The sequence below is a fragment of the Scophthalmus maximus genome, chromosome 16 (genome assembly GCF_022379125.1).
Source record: "Scophthalmus maximus strain ysfricsl-2021 chromosome 16, ASM2237912v1, whole genome shotgun sequence".
Lineage (NCBI taxonomy): Eukaryota > Metazoa > Chordata > Actinopteri > Pleuronectiformes > Scophthalmidae > Scophthalmus > Scophthalmus maximus.
In genome coordinates this window covers 9,673,618-9,690,000 of record NC_061530.1, presented here as the reverse complement: position 1 = coordinate 9,690,000, position 16,383 = coordinate 9,673,618, and the positions used below count along the sequence as shown (strand labels likewise).

General features: G+C 45.6%; 1 protein-coding gene across 8 annotated transcripts in view; it reads left to right on the top strand.

Annotated features, from left to right (window-relative positions):
* bahcc1b (BAH domain and coiled-coil containing 1b) overlaps positions 1-15,274 on the top strand; it is a 61,924-nt gene extending 46,650 nt beyond the window's left edge. For 6 of the 8 annotated variants that reach the window (XM_047327583.1, XM_047327587.1, XM_047327581.1 and 3 more), the window contains 16 exons: positions 51-187; positions 466-570; positions 2,859-2,937; positions 3,100-3,286; positions 3,383-3,550; positions 5,041-5,202; positions 5,476-5,720; positions 7,304-7,490; positions 7,684-7,801; positions 8,070-8,145; positions 8,246-8,354; positions 8,446-8,562; positions 8,661-8,792; positions 9,392-10,836; positions 11,854-12,090; positions 12,556-15,274. In XM_047327583.1, coding sequence (XP_047183539.1) covers positions 51-187; positions 466-570; positions 2,859-2,937; positions 3,100-3,286; positions 3,383-3,550; positions 5,041-5,202; positions 5,476-5,720; positions 7,304-7,490; positions 7,684-7,801; positions 8,070-8,145; positions 8,246-8,354; positions 8,446-8,562; positions 8,661-8,792; positions 9,392-10,836; positions 11,854-12,090; positions 12,556-12,765 — 3,714 coding nt within the window. In that variant the 3' untranslated portion in view covers positions 12,766-15,274. The remainder of the gene's footprint in view (positions 1-50; positions 188-465; positions 571-2,858; positions 2,938-3,099; positions 3,287-3,382; positions 3,551-5,040; positions 5,203-5,475; positions 5,721-7,303; positions 7,491-7,683; positions 7,802-8,069; positions 8,146-8,245; positions 8,355-8,445; positions 8,563-8,660; positions 8,793-9,391; positions 10,837-11,853; positions 12,091-12,555) is intronic. The other 2 variants (XM_047327586.1, XM_047327585.1) reach the window with 2 other exon arrangements.
* Positions 15,275-16,383: the final 1,109 nt, after the last annotated feature.

Here is a 16,383-nt window from a genome sequence, read left to right as displayed (position 1 = left end):
TGTGTGTGTGTGTGTGTTTGTGCATGTATATCCGTATGTGTGCGCATCAGGTGTGCCCGGTGAAGGGCTCCATGGAGACAATGGGAGGGGAGGAGCTGGCCATGCGTGTCCAGCTGGCTGAGCTACAGCGCCGCTACAAAGAGAAACAGAGAGAACTGGCCAAGCTACAGAGGAAACACGACCACCAGTAAGCACACACACACACACACACACACACACACACACACACCTTTTTCTGTTTAGATTGAATCATGCATTCCAACATTCGCAGCCCTGCTGTCATGCGGCATCCTCCTGATTTATCAGGACTTGCTGCCTGCTCATACCTAATGCAGTTTGACCTGTAGCCGATACATGTTTCCTCATGATTTCTCTTGCCGTCCTGACTGTATCTTTGATCTCTCTCTCCCCCCATCTTACTGCTCCTCCTCTTCCTCCTCCTCCTTCTTGTCTTCCTCTCTGCAGGAAAGAGGAGACGTCTCGCAGCCCTGCCCGCCGGGGACCCGGCCGCCCCCGCAAGCGCAAGTCCACCCCCGGCCCAGCTGCTGCAGAGACTTCCAAAAGACTCAGGTCAGTCCCCTGATATTGCGTCAGTATAATCAGTGTGATTGGCAAGCCCAGCTCATTCATCCTGATTTCTGTTTGTGTTTTTAGTGAAAGGCACGGTTGATTTTCAAGAAGATCTTCTTCAGCTGAATTGATTCAAATGCTCTATAGCTGATGATTTGCTTGATTGGGCACTGGAAGGGGCTGCGCACACATGCAGACACACATGAACTTGTGCATGCACGCACGCACACATATACACACACACAGACACACACACACACACACACACACACAGTGGATTATGTGATGGAAGCTGTGAGCTGGATGTGATTTTAAATGAGAAGAGGTAATGGAGATGAGGCCGTCATTAATCATCATTAATCACTTTTAATCATATTTATCACTTGCATTGATTATGTCCTGATTCCCTGTGAACCTCCAGCATATATTAATACAGCCGGACAATGTCCTGATGTACAGTTATTACAGTGATAAACGACTCCACTCCACCCCCCCACCCGCTGCTACACACAACCACACATTATTTAACATCTCAGACATGCACACTCTCATGCTGACACACATTCCTGCACACACACACAGTCTTTGCTCAGCGCCCATAATGATAAATGTGTTTTCTCATGCTGCCCCACCTCTGTTAGCATGTGCACCCCTCGCCTTGATAAAATGATTAGAGAAACTCAAGGTTTGTCACGGTTACCATGATTAGAAAGCGCTAATGAAAATGACAATGAAAGGCTTTAGTCATACTACATGCTGGTGCACCTCACATATACGCAGAAGTTGTTTAATTAGCAGCGATGCCTGCTACGTGCGTGAGCAGCATTTCTGTTGTTATTAACAAGCGCTGTCGCATCCGTTTATACTTTCATCTCCTCATGAGAGTTGTGGGGCGAAATGAAACGGCGCGAGAGATGGAGAGAGAACAGCAACCTTTCCAAACTCAACCAATGATTCCTGATACTCACATACTGTATGAGCTATATGGCCGAATGTATGTGGACACCTGAGCAACGATATGCTCCTAAGCTTCATATGATATGCTCCCATTGCAGAGGCAGGAGAACTAATAAGGTTGTCCCCTGAAAACTGTATGTGCAGTAAAGGCCTCAGTGTGCTTGAAACGAGGTTGTTTGTACAATGTGTCATTCAACCACATCTTAATGCAAAAGTGTTGTATTATTGATCGAAAAAGCCACACTCGAAGGTGAGGCCATCATCGAAAGGGCCAAGACGCGATAACCGTTGGGAAAAGCACTTTGTGTACAGAAGTTCTTCAACAACACATTTTGGAAATTTTTTCCATTTATGTACCTGGCTTCATGCACAGGGGCACTTTTGTATTGAAACAGGAAAAGGCCTTTTGCAAACTGTTGCCACAAACTAAAAACGAGGGCCCAGAACAATGAAAAACAGTGCCGGACCAAAAGTATGCACATAATATATGTACACAATGTACATGCACACGTCATGTACTGTAGGTGAGGACGTGACAATTGGCAAATTTAGGGGCTCAAAAGCTTAGAGGGTAGCTGGTAGAGGGATTGTAACAGACAGATGTAGTCAGTTCCAAATATTTCAGCTTTTTTTTTTTCTTTATGTACATAGATCTTTTCCTCTCTTCCTCTTCTCCTGGAGTGGAGATGCTGAGAGCCAAAACTTCCCTCTGTGGGAATTAGGACTCACCTGCCTCAGACACAGTTGCTTACGGAGTGTGTGCACTTAGTGCTGTGTGTGTGCATGCTGTCTGCCTGTGGTGTGAGAGAGTTTGCATACAATGAAGGAGGAAAGAGAAAGAGAGAGAGAGAGAGTAAGGGAGGAGTTGTGTTCAATAGAGGTTAGTGTTTATCGATTGAGCCCTGAAGCTCCGGTCAACGGACAGACTCCCCTGAGACTGCTTCATCTCTCCCTCTCTGTCTCCCCCCCCCCCCCACTGTATCTCTCTCTCTCTCTCTCTCTCTGTGTCTCTTCTACACCTTCACACCAGATAATTTGTATCCTTTCATGTGGTGATTCAGCAGAGTTTCATATTCGCACGGTTGCTGAATATTTCGGTGTTTGCCGTCAAACTGCGCAGACGGCCGACGGGGCCTGTCTCCTACCGCATCAAAGTTATGCGAGAGAGAGGAGAAAAGTGGGAAGAGAGTGAGACAATGAGTGAGCGCAGCAGAGGGGGAAGTGAAACTAGAGAGGCAGAGTTTACAGAGAAAAGAAGTGGGTTATCAGATTATTTCTCTACCATAATATCTTATTTGAATGCACCTCTGCTGTGCTTCTATGTTTTCTAGGGCTGAGCTGAATTTGCTGGAGGAAAAAGCCCAGAAGAAATTGTCCAATCACGGCTTGAACAGCCTCAGTACTGCACAGGTCAGTCCCTCAGCAGTTTTGTCCTGGCTCATCCGCAAACACACACACACACACACACACACACACACTTCCTGCTGCTAATGTTTTTTCTTTCTCCCCTGGATGTTTCAATTAGTGGAAAGAAACGAGTCAATAATTAGCTGTTCCACTCTCCATCTACAGATGAAAGCTTGCTGTAAGCACAGAGGTCGGCCCAGCACCCTGAGCTCCAGGATGGCCCAGCGGGTCACCCAGCTGAAGCAGAAGGCTGCGGCCCAGCGTGGTGCACCGTCAGCAAGCACGCTGCACTGCAGAGGGGACCCTGGAGCAGAGGAGACACCCAAGAGTCACTGTCGACATGGAGGCAAAGGTGGGGATAGAAGGAAGCGTACAAAGAATACCTTCACTTGTTGTTCATTAGGTGGAGCCCCGAAACAAAACTCTCCCTTTACTGTTGACCCATTAGACCCTCAGCAGGACTGGGCAGCCTGTCAGACTGTGAAGAGGAAGAGAGGTAGGAAGCCCAAAGCACTGATGGGTGTCGGACCCAACAGAGCTCATCACAAGGACGAGCGGACCTCTGAGAAACGGGAAAATGGGGAAGAGAAGAGTGACAGTGAGAGCTCAGAGCACGGTGAGTTACTTGCGCGGGTCAAGAAAAAAAGTTTTTCTTACTATGTAGTCTGCTGCATGAGAACTTGAATTGAAATTGTATGATTGGCTAGGTAGAGCTCATAGTTATACTCATGGTTCAAGCAAATGTTGATATGGCTCAAAGAACATCGAGCAGACAGCATGAGATTGTGTTTGTGTGTGAGCAAGTGGATCTGAGAGTGTGATGTCTGCCATCATCTGGGACCTCTTTTCACTTCCCAGCTCGTCTGTCACACCGTTAAAACCGTTAATGACTTGCCACAGGCACGCAGCACAGCCACTCGTGCCCTCAACACCGTACGGTAACGTGAGCCCCCTCTGGCCCCGGTCAGAATGTCACACCCTCTCCCTCCCTTCTTCACCTCCCCAATCTCATGAAAATGTCCTCCTCGGAGGCCTTGAGTTGAGGAGATACAGTGACATCCTACCTGACTTTTAAAGAAATGCCTCAGTAGGAGGACAGCATAATATGAAACCAACAAAACTTCAGGAAAAACGCTAGAATCTAAACCTTGTGACATGGTGGCACAAGGTTTAGCGCGCGCGCGTGTGTGTCTGTGCGTGTGCGTGTGCGTGTGAGAGAGAGAGACCGGGGCAAAGTGTTGACGAGAACGCCATGTAAGTGACAAGTGTGTCGGAGATGTGTCAACACCCAACACGACCCCCACAGTCAGCGACACACAGATGCCAATAACAGTCTGTGTGTGTATGTGTGTGTGTGAGTGTGTATACAGCACTGCCTATGTGCATATGTCAACATTTGCTACACATCACTGCAGTTATAGAACAAGCGTTGCATTATTGTGTATAGCCATTAAGGCCTGGGCAGGAAGACAGGACAAAATGCACCAGCAAATCAATGACGATATTTATCTGTTCACTCCTCTGTCTGTGTATATGCGATTATTTATGTTTAGTGAGGACCACTTAAGTCGAAATTGATTTTTTTTTATTTTCAATCATTTCAAAATTGTAAAAGGTTATATTTGGCGGTATGGCTCTTTTCTGGGACCTCCCTGCCTTGCCCACCCACTTGCTTACATGTAAAGCCCAAGGTAGGGAGAGCGGCTGCTTGAGACCCCCCAGGAAAAGAACAGAGCAGGCATCAATGACAACAACATGATATTGATTTAGTCAAATACAGCATGAAAACGAGGTGCTGGAGTGGAGGCAGGAGGAAGCAGGAAGGGTTGGCAGGCCGAAGCAGCTTACATAGAGCGCCCTATATGAGAATTGCCAATTGAATGCTTAAGAGGCTGGTGTAGAGATCTGCTGCTGACAGTTGATGTACTGGATTGTGGTTGAGCTTGACCTTGTGGACCCGACTGATCTAACTGCTCTGCTTCATTTTAGCCACAGGCTTTTGAGCCGGACTTGTACACACGAGAGGAATATTGAAAGCTTACTGTCAATACGTCCTGTCAAGTTGGCTCGCAGGCTTTCCGACTGACCAATGTTGTGATTCCACAGAGGACGAGGAAGATGGCAGCTACGACAGTGAAGATGGAGCTTGTGACATCAAGATTGGCTCATTCTGGAAAGAAACTCCTGCGAACCCGACTGGGGTTTCCTTACAGTCCTCTAAGCTCCCGACAAACCAGAAAGCCAGGAGTAAGAGACAAGGCCCTAAAGGTGAGATCTATATATGTACCTCTATGTGTGCTGCGGTCCTGTAAACACCCTGTAACTTTATGATTTTCAGTTTTTGACTACAAGTGAAAGATAACATGATTTACTTGGGGTTTAAAGAAATCTACATTCCCTTTGCTTTTGAAAATGTTTGTTCTAAGACCTGAAAAGGGCACACACACACAAAAAAAGACATTACTTGTCTTATATTAAACATATTTAATGTAATATGAGATACTGACTCTCTATGGTCTAATTTCCATTATGTTCCATCAGGCATGGAGGGCGCATCCAGCACACATCAGAGGACAGCACCCAGAAGGCCGAGCCCTGCCAACACAGAGAGGAGATACCTGGACCACCACGGCACTAAAAGAACATCTTTGCCCAGCTGGGGTGTGTCATCAGTGGGCTGCAGCTTCTGGGAGGGCCGGGGCAACCATGGAGCTCTGACAGAAGCAAGCAGGACCAGCAGGGAAGCCATGAAAAAGACCTCAGCAGGACAGGTCATTCTGGGGAAGGTGAGACAAAGGGAAGTGTAAAGGGAAAGATGCAATGGATATATGGAGTATCGCAATTCATTTCTGCTGCCACAAAGTTGTGAGCATGACTTGCTGACAATTTACATAACATGCACACACAACGTAGGCCTACATTACCTTTGAAATGAGTTAAACAGCAGAGAGGTTTTTTTCTGTAGCAGAGCCAACAGTGGTCAGGAGAGGGATGAGGTTCAGACTGGATGACTGGAATGGGTGTAAAAGGTGACTCAGAGAAGGTCACTCCTTCTGGCCTTCTGCTGCATGAAACTAATGGCTGTGAACGAAAGAAGTTGGGAGGAATTTGGTAAAGCCCTCACCTCACACTCACTCCTTCGCTGAAGTGACACACCCTGCCAGGAAGTTTAAACATCCACTAACATTAACTACTAATAACTTCTTTCCTAAAAGGGAGGTGCTCAGCATAAGTCTATTTTCTTTATTTTTTATAAATATACCATTTACTCTTGCTATAGGTGTGTGTTTGTATGTGTCCTGCGGTGTTGACACACCACTGGGCCTGTTGTAATTGTGCAGGCAGTTGCTGGTGTGACACCCACATTCATTTTAATGAGAAATGCCCCAAGGTTGCTTTAGTCTTTGAGTCATCGTGAGGGAATGTCCAAAAACACATAACTCCAAACCAAACAGAGAAGTATAAAGATAATTATTGGCCATAACCTTATGCACACCCATGGATTCCTGTAAACACACACACATACACACACATGCATCCATACACACATACACACACACACACACACACACAAAAACACACAAACACACAGACACACCTCAAGCACTAAAGGGAAATAATCACCCATGCCCTCTGGTGACGAAACTTCTGTCACTTAAATATATGGTCTCCTGATGTGGAAAACACACACACACACACACGCACACACACACACACACACACACACACACACACACAAAGACTGAATATTTTGCTCATTTCTTTGGAGAACTTAGATACAAGCAGAAACCTGCTGGGCGAGCTGACTTTTCATCACCACTCATCAGTCATCTTCGGATAGACTAGCTTGAACCGGTCTGGAGATAAGATGGGATGTGTGTGTGTGTGTGTGTGTGTGTGTGTGTGTGTGTGTGTGTGTGTGTGTGTGTGTGTGTGTGTGTGTGTGTGTGTGTGTGTGTGTGTGTGTGTGCGTGTGCGTGTGTGTGTGTGTCTGAAGTGAGAATTTAAATTAGAATTCAAGCTTCTATATAAGCAGGCGTCCACCTTGCTGGAGTGTCCTTGAGCAATACGCTCAAATCCTAGGAGGTCAAGAGCTGCAGTTATTAATGACTGACCTCTGATCTTCAAGTGAACAATAGCGGCTCAAAAAAAGAAATCCTGCAGGCTTAATTGAAGTATCACATTACAAGAGGCTCTGGTGCCAGCAGTTGCTTCCCACTGATGGATTTACCACATCAGTCACATCAGACTGGAACGGTCTTGATTCATTCTTCTGCAGATCCTGTTTACTGATGAATTTGAATGCATAATCAAGCGATGCCATATCCTGCTTTTTGCCCACTGATGTCACGTCCTGTTTCCGGTCCAGGCTAAAGGCCACGCGGTGAGCCGACTCCTGCAGAGCTTTGCGGCTGACGACGGCTTCCGCCTGGATGAGGAAAGCAGCTTCTCTGAGGGAGAGGAGGATGAGGAGGAGGAAGAGGAAGAGGAAGAGGAGGAGGCGATGGAGAAGAAGTCGATCCACCTTCCTCCCAACATGCCTTGTAGAATACCCGGTAGGCCTAAACAGTGACACATCATTTATAATTACACACACACATGCACGTTTTAAAAACTCACCTCCTGCTCTTTCACTTTGTTCACACTCCTCACCTGAAGTACCAATTATACAACAAACATAAAAATCGGTATGTCTTACCCTTTGTCTTCTCCATCCATCCGTCTTTGTACCACACCCTCCCTCTGCAGCCCTGCCAAACTGTGTGCTGAGCAAAGAGATGTTGGTGGATGGGCTGAAGATCTTAATTTCTAAGGAGGATGAGTTGCTGTATGCCGCCTGCGTCCAAACTCTGGAGCTGCCTGACATGTAAGACCTCACTTCCCTGCTGTCTGTTCAGATACAGAAACATAACCTATAAAACTACACAGGGTTTTTTCATTATGTTTTGTTGAAGAATTGGGACATCTTCACCAAAGGGCTATTTTACACGGCGAATTACATATACATGTCCTTTGTTTGTCATCTATTAATCAAGACCTGGTGTATGACAATCTTGTACTACTAAAAGCACTTAAAAGACATATTGTTTGGTGAAAATTACTTTTTTTAATCAAATATATATATATTTTTTTAGATTCAGTGTTGTCATCGAAGGGGAACGAGGGAATCGTCCCAGGATCTACTCGTTGGAGCAACTACTACAGGAAGCAGTGAGTTTCAGTTGTGAAGAATTTATTGCATTTGGTAGTATTATGGCTAGGTGTGGTGTTCTGGGTAACATTTAACTTTAACTCCAATTTTTCCCCCCAGGTGTTAGACGTGCGGCCCCAGACAGAGGTCATCCTGACTGCGGGAACGCGAGTTTGTGCCTATTGGAGCGAGCGCTCTCGCTGTCTTTACCCTGGAAATGTCCACAGAGGTGAGCGACAAATACCAACCACCTCCACTCTATGCATACAACCCCACACATTGGCTGCAGCTTATGGTCTCCATTCTGTGTTTTCCTTTAGGAGGTCCAGGCGAGGCTGAGAAGGAGGGCAGTGTGATGGTGGAGTTCGATGATGGAGACAGAGGAAGGATCTCACTCGCAAACATCAGACTTCTGCCCCCCGGATACCAAATCCGCTGTAAGTACGGCTTTGTGGAGAGAGTGATGGGGGGAGTTAATGGTGCATATTAGATCAAGAAATGAATGAATGAAACGAAAACAACTCTTCTCCTTCAGGTGCGGAACCCTCTCCGGCCCTTCTGATCTCACCTGGTCGCCGATGCCGACGAGGCTCCAACCAGGAGAAGAAAGATACAGAGAAACCAGCCAATGAGGAGCCAACGGGGAGACCCCAGGAGAAAAGACCAGGTGAGAGGGAGAAGACGTACTGTTTTGTAATGATTTTCCATTTAGACATTTTTAATCAAGTACACAGTCTTGACTTTATAGTCCTTAAGAAAGACTGGCAAACCATGTGCTAAGACAGTGTGAGGAATCCACTCAGGAAAATGAACATCACTCAGACCACAAAGCTTGTAATTTCTTAGTTAACAATACAGACACACAGCTCTATGTTCTTGCAAACTAGGCCTCATCTACAGTTCGGTATCTGATGTGGCGGAATATGAGTGGCTGTACAATAGACTCATTAATTAGAATTCCTTGTTTGCCGCCTATCATTTATCCTCATATTTCCACATTTTCATAATGTGTCAACGAAGTGCTTTGTCTGGTTAAGCAACAGGCATGTAACTCATCATGAACCAAGCCAGAGAGACAGGTTTACCAGGTTTGTTGTGGTTTGAGTAATGTATATGTCGAAACTTACCTCGCCAGGTGAAGATCAAAGAGATAAAGATATTAAGTTTCTCCAGAGCTCATAGTTCCACAATTAATCTCAGTATGATCTGAAGACCTGTCGGGTCATATTGATTATAATTCCTCTCTGTTGCTGGCTCCTTTTTCAGTTGGCAGACCGAAGAAGATTCACTCAGTGCCTAAGACTGCCAGCACACTGACATCAGTTACAGACACTGTAACCAAAAACACCGCCTCGTTACTGAACTGGTCTATGCCCAAGAAGAGGCCGCCGGTTGATTTCTTCCTCTTCAATGGGACCTCGCGCAAGACTCAGAGGAGAATACGAGACCGTGACTTGGGCTTGTTTCATCGGCCTGCCTCCCACTCTCTTGTACCCCCGGCCCCTATCAAAGGTATCTTTGGTTCTCCTTTTGTAGTTGACTCATTCAGTAGTATCGCCAATGGCTACTCCACCTTCGGAACCGGCGGAAATTCTGGAGCCGGCCGACCTGTCACCACAGTCGCATCCATGGTGAACTCCTCCTCCTCCTCCTCCTCCTCAGCTGTCACCGTGACAATGGCGGCTGGGAGCAGAAAGCCAGCGAGTGAGCGGGACAGGAAACAGTACCTGGTGAAGCTGGACCACGAAGGAGTGACCTCTCCTAAAACAAAGAATGGCAAGGCCCTTCTTCGATATGGAGGGAGCGGAGGGAGAGGAGGAAAGAGCCTCCCCTCCTCAGAAGCGCCACAGGGATACACCCACACATCACTGCAGGTGAAGGATGGCAAGAAGGCACGAGGAGAAAGAGATGGTGCTGGTGCAAAGTCTGAGGCTCTTCTAAAGGGGGCACCACCTCTAAGAAAGGATCCTCTGCCAGCTGGTGTTGGAGTCCAAGGTGGGGATTATGGTTTGGACTACCCGAGTGACTGCCCCAGCTCCTATTCTGAGCTGGATGAGGATGATGAGGATGATGGTCAAAATGTTGAAGCACGTAGAAGAAGTGGAGCAGTCACATCCCACCGTGGTGGTCGCTTTCTTTCCCGTCTCTCCGCTTGCTTCTCCTCTTCCTCCTCCTCCTCTTCCTCCTCTGGCTCTGTCTCCTCCTCGTCCATCTGCTCATCAGACAACGATTCCTCCTACTCCTCTGATGAAGAGTCCTCCTCTGTGCTACTGCGCCGTGCACTGCTCCAGCAGGACAAACACAAACACAGGCAGAACGTGACCTCCGACCTCCTAAACCCTGACCCGACGACCTCCAGCTCTTCTGCCTCGGCCTCAGCTCCGGCTCACAGCTATGTGGCCAAAGCCAGTATGGCTGTCTCTGGGTCAAAGTTGAGGGCTGACAGAGCAGAAGACAGGAAGGAGTTCACGTCAAAAGGAAGTGGTGTGGCTAACAGTAGCACAGCTAAAACCCAGCTTAAGAGGAAAGAAGGAGTTCCCAACAGCCACCACCAGAGCCAAAGCAGTCCTGTGAACCAGCAGCCGAAACCTGCCGCCAAGGACCCGGCAACAGCAAAGAGGCAGAGAATGTCCTCACCTGAGCCTCTGCCCAACATGGCTCCCCTGCTTCATGGACGCCAGCTGTGGAAATGGTCTGGCAACCCCACACAGGTAAGAGGCTTTGCATTATATTTTTAAAATGGTCATTCTCTGTATTCAAGATGTTTTTGAAGATGGCTATCTGTGATTAATCTGTAATTATTTTTCCAAGATCCTCCTTTTTGAGTAATCTCTCTCCTTTTTGTCACCGTAGTCCACAACAGTGGAAGCGGTTGTGGTTTTTCATTTCACTAAATCCTTTTACGTTGAAATCCTGACAAAACACCTGGACCGTGTTTTCTCATGGTCGCACTTTATTATCTTGGTTACGCAATGGTTGTCTTGGGTATCAGTAACCTCCTGAATCCCATGAGTTAAATAGGTTACCGATTGTTGTTGCAGTTTCTGCTGTGTCACACCTTGATTACATACGTACAATAAATACAATGATCAGAGAATGATCTCTCTTGGGACCGCTTATCCTGCCTCAGACTCAGCACACACTGGCAACACTATCAGGCTTACTTGGTGTGGTTAATCTCTAAATTTGGTATCCTGATTATTAAGGCATGATCCTGAGATAAAGGACCAAAGAAAACCCCTGCAACTGTCGGTTTCCAATTTTCCATGCGGTATGCTTTGTAAAGAGACTTGCAGCTTGAAAGAAAAGGTGGACTTTTTGTGTGAACATGCGCCAGCAAATGAAAAGTAGAAGCAGAAATGAAGGCCTGTTACCCAGGTTAAGGTTACTGTAATCATGACTTGTAGGTGACTTTCTGTGGTATTGCCTTATCAGGTTGAAGGTGAATTATTAGTGTGCCTGTAAACATACTCCTGGAGTAACACTGAATATAATCAGTAGTACCGCCCACTCCAGAAAAAAGCATAAAGTTAAGATACTATTTATTGGTTAGAAGCTATTCTTTGATTGGAAAAAGCATATGAAATTCCGCTCTATTTTGGTAGACTGGGCTTAGGAAAACAAACAAACCCAAAATTAATTTTCTGAAAAGAGGCTGGTGGTGAAATATGCCTTCCCCTCTGACAAAATTTACTGAGAGTCCTGTTTTTATTCTCTTACCCCAACAGAGGAGAGGTCTGAAGGGTAAAGCCCGCAAGCTTTTCTACAAGGCCATTGTGAGGGGCAAGGAGACGGTGCGTGTCGGGGACTGTGCTGTGTTCCTGTCACCTGGCCGGCCACAGCTGCCCTACGTGGGCAGAGTGGAGAGCCTCTGGGAGTCGTGGAGCTCCAGCATGGTGGTCAGGGTCAAGTGGTTCTACCACCCGGAGGAGACTCGACTTGGGAAGCAACACCGCGATGGCAAGGTAAAGGCCGGGGATTGCAAGTAGAATTTCTATAACAGGAATGTTCAAAGAAACAGTCCACGACATAGATACATTACCACTATGCGTCTTCTTATTCCCTTTCCCCATCTGATGAGAGTGGTACTTAGTTCTTGAAACTGGTAACGTTTGCAGTTCTACATACTCAGTGTATGCCGGGGAATTCCAAGGAAAGATCTCGGATGAACAGGAAATCATGTGTTTAACATTTCTGTGTCAATACTGGTTTGTTTGGAATAAATGTAAAAAGAGCTGTGCAGTTAGAGTAGTAACATCCTCCATGGCCGAGCAAACAAAAAAGATCACCACTTGCAGAAACTGCATCATGAGAAAACCCAAAGTTATGCCTAACAACTTTTATTGAGAAATCAATGTCGATGTAACATTTTGATTGCCAAATGTATTATCCTGCTGACGTATCAATCATTCTTCCCGTCTCTGCAATAGAATGCTTTGTATCAGTCGAGCCACGAGGACGAGAATGACGTGCAGACCATCTCCCATCGCTGCCAGGTGGTCGGCAGGGCCGAGTACGATCGCCTGATGTGCGAACGCAAGCCGGGGAACGTGACAAACGACCTCTTCTACCTGGCGGGAACCTACGAACCAACCACTGGCCAGCTGATCGGCGCAGATGGCATGACCATTGTTTCCTAGAACCACCAGCTAGAAAGAAATCGAAATATTGACCCAAACTCTGGAGCTGACTGACTCCAGTGTGGTCCTTCAGAGCAGTGTCCGGGACAGACGGAAACCAAGACAAAAGTTTTGTCCATCTGTATGCAGAGGAGCTAGCCCACTGGATAAAGTCCGGCAGTCGTGGCACTTAAGAAGTCTGATGTGTTCCGGGGATCAGTCTGATCCATGTCAGATTTAACCTTTTATCAGATGTGGACTGAGGGTTCTGTTTTGCAAGTCTGCCTGCCCTCTCTGTGACTGAAATAATAGAGTATGTCGCCACAGCGACAAGAGTTCTGTAACTAAACAATAGGAACCATGGACATGAGCACTTTGGAGTACAGTAGCTTGGGGGGGAGCGTGGCAGACGTGGATTTCTGACACAAAGACAGACTCAGAGAGTAGGGGAGACTGTATGGTAAGGAGAGGCTTACTGTAAACCGCACTGGTTTGGATGGTTTTAATGGTCTTATACTGGTAGTTTGATGATGACAACACAATTGGGAGATGCCCAACAGGACCAAAAAGCACTGTTGTTTGGACTAGTGTGTGTGTGTGTGTGTGTGTGTGTGTGTGTGTGTGTGTGTTTGCAGAGTGGTTGTGTTGACCCTGTTTGGCATTTAATGAGCTCTAAGTAAATAGTGCTTTAGCGTGCATGTTTGTATTTTGTGTGTGTGTGTGTGTGTGTGTGTGTGTGTGTGTGTGTGTGTGTGTGTGTGTGTGTGTGTGTGTGTGTGCGTGTGCGTGTGTGTGTGTGTGTGTGGTCATGCACGTGTGCGCCTGTGCTCATCGAGCAAAAATGACATCATTGACACACTGTTGACATGTCTCTAATACTCAGAATATTAATCTATCCAGTACTTAATGTGCTGTTTTCAGTCCTTCCGACGGAAACACCCAACGTAGTTTTTTTTTTTCTCCTGTCAAGCCATACACGTCAATACCTCTGTCTCTCGTATCCTCCAATTCAGGTGCGGAGACACATGTACAGGTAGTTGGATTGTTCATTTGAACTGTGCGTGCATGTTTGTGTGGGTGCATATGTGTGCATGGGTGAGCGTGTGTGCTTTGTACAGTATTATGTATAAAATAACATGTTGTAAATAGTATACATATATATATATATATATACATATATATATATTTGTTCTTTTTTGTTTTCTTTTGCAGAGAAGATTATTTTATTTTATTTAGATTTTTTTAGGGTGTGTGTGGGTGGGTCGGGGGCTCTGGCAGAGGGAGAATTTTCTTCTCTCACGATGCACTGAACAGGATTGGAGGCTTGGACTTGTACAACTGATGTGAAGACTTTGTGGTTGTAAGCCCTGCGCTGGGGATGGATAAGTCGAAAGGGCGCTTGGCAAATGTTTTTATAGGATATCAGAAAAATGCTCTTTTTAAACGTGTCTCCAAAATGTCTTCTTATTTGTATTTTTGCTCTGTTGGGTTAAGAATGTGCATTTCCTGTTGGGAGCTTTTTTCACAAATACTGGAAAAGAAACTGAGTTTCTGCTGTCCTCAGATCCTAAAAGAATCTAGTTCTTCTTTATCTATTTTAGCCTGTATTTCCTGTATAAAATGTAGATATTTATCTGGCATCAAAACGAAAAAACATACCAAAGCACCTGTGAGTTTATGTTTCTCAGCATTAGAAGAAAACAATTATATGAAAGAGACAAAAAGAAATAAGACATTCAATCAAATCTGAATCCGGGACCCCTGCAATCACCGAGGTATTTGAAGTAGAGTTCCTCTTGGTGTCTGCTCATGTTCACCCAGCGTTGCTATGACAGCCTCTGAGAAACGTCGCAGCAACATTGTGTACATGCTGCCCAGCTGATGCACTTGAGGTCTCTATGGCAACCAGAATGACATCACGTGACTGTGAAGGACAATCAGAGCCAATCAATGGGACAATGATGTTAGACAAAAATAAGAACAAGATAAGGATCAAATCACAAATTATGCTTCTTCGTCACTTTTATTCCTGTTTTGCCAAAAATGTCTGTGCGTGTGTGTTTTATGTTTGCTTGGTTTCCTTGTTTACCATTGTCTTACTGTTTATGCAAGCCTGTGATGACTTTTTGTTGTCAGTGTATAGGATGTACAGGGGGAAGAACATGAATGCCTTTTTTCTCTTTTTTAAGACATTGACTGACTTTTAACAACAACGTTGCTGTTACACTGCAAAGCAAAAGCTTTAAAATCTAATGTGAAACTCAATTTTGAAATATTACTTTTATGGGTCTTTAATTGAATTATTTTTTAAAAAGCTGTATTTTCTTTAAGAAACACTGGATTCAGTTCTAACCATAACCTTTTGACGGAAACAACATTGTTCTTTTTTTTTTCTTTCAGACCCACTGGAACCTGCTTTGTACGGTTGCGATAGCCTACTAAAATATATAATGTAATTTTAGTCATTCTTTGGAAATATGACTTAAGTATTTCCTCATGTACAAAAAGAAAACAAAATTATTTATCTTAATTTTATTGCCTTTTGTGTTTCATTAAAAAAAAGATTCTTACGAAATAAAAATTTGTGATTGTCTCCCCCCCCCCCCCCCCCCCCCCCCCCCCGTGTTCATCAATGCGGATCATTTGTCTGTTGTACGAAAATGAACCACAGAAGGAAGCGTTGTAAGAAGGGGGGGGGGGGGAAGCAATTTGAAACCCTAGCTGTAGCCAACAGACGAGGAAGAATGGGGAGAGAAGGGAAACTGTATCTAGGAGTGTTTCATGAGAGGCGACGCGCAGGATAGAGTCCTCCTCGGGCTGTACAGGTGGGTCAGGTATTCAGAATAATAAGAGGGAACAGGATGATTAAAGAGAACAATGCCCGGTTATCAGCTTTCAGCCTGCAAATATTGCAACTCCTCAATCTATGCATATGTATGTGTGGATGCGTGTGTGAATGCATCATGCATATAACATGCTCATAAGATAAAACTTTAACTGTGTGTATGTGTGTGTGCGTGCGTGCGTGTGCGTGTGCGTGTGTGCACTTGTAATGTGAGAGCTGGGAAGAGGAGCAGCTGAGATTAGCCCCCGCAGGGTGTGGAGTTTCTGGGACAAAGTGCGCAAATTTACTGCACTTTATTTGAGACTTCCTGTGACATATTCACACCTTTTTATCGCACTGTAACCGGAGCCATTGCGACGCAGCTCATTGCAACATTAAAGTCTGGATGGAGGATTTACCTTTGACCTCAAATTACAGCCGGGCTGCCTCGTGGCAGCACACAAAGAAGGCTTGAGCACAGTGTTGCCTTGAACTCCTGCCGTAAACTTTATTTTACTCTGTTTTTAATGTCAGCCCCTCCCTCACCATTTTTTCTCGTTTTCTTCTTGGCCAGCTCCCTCCTTTACTTGTCATTACAGGAAAAGTTGACTCACCTTTTTTTTATAATAACTTTGCTAATGGTCCTTGGCCATACTCTGAAATCACACACACATTCAAGTACAGGCCCTTTGTCCAGCAGTAGTTGTGAGTATGTTTGCTTTCCTTTTGTCTTCTGGTTTTAGCTGTTTCTGCTGTTTCACTTGTTATAACAAAGATATGACACAGTACGCCAGCCAGTCTAGTCTGACCACACA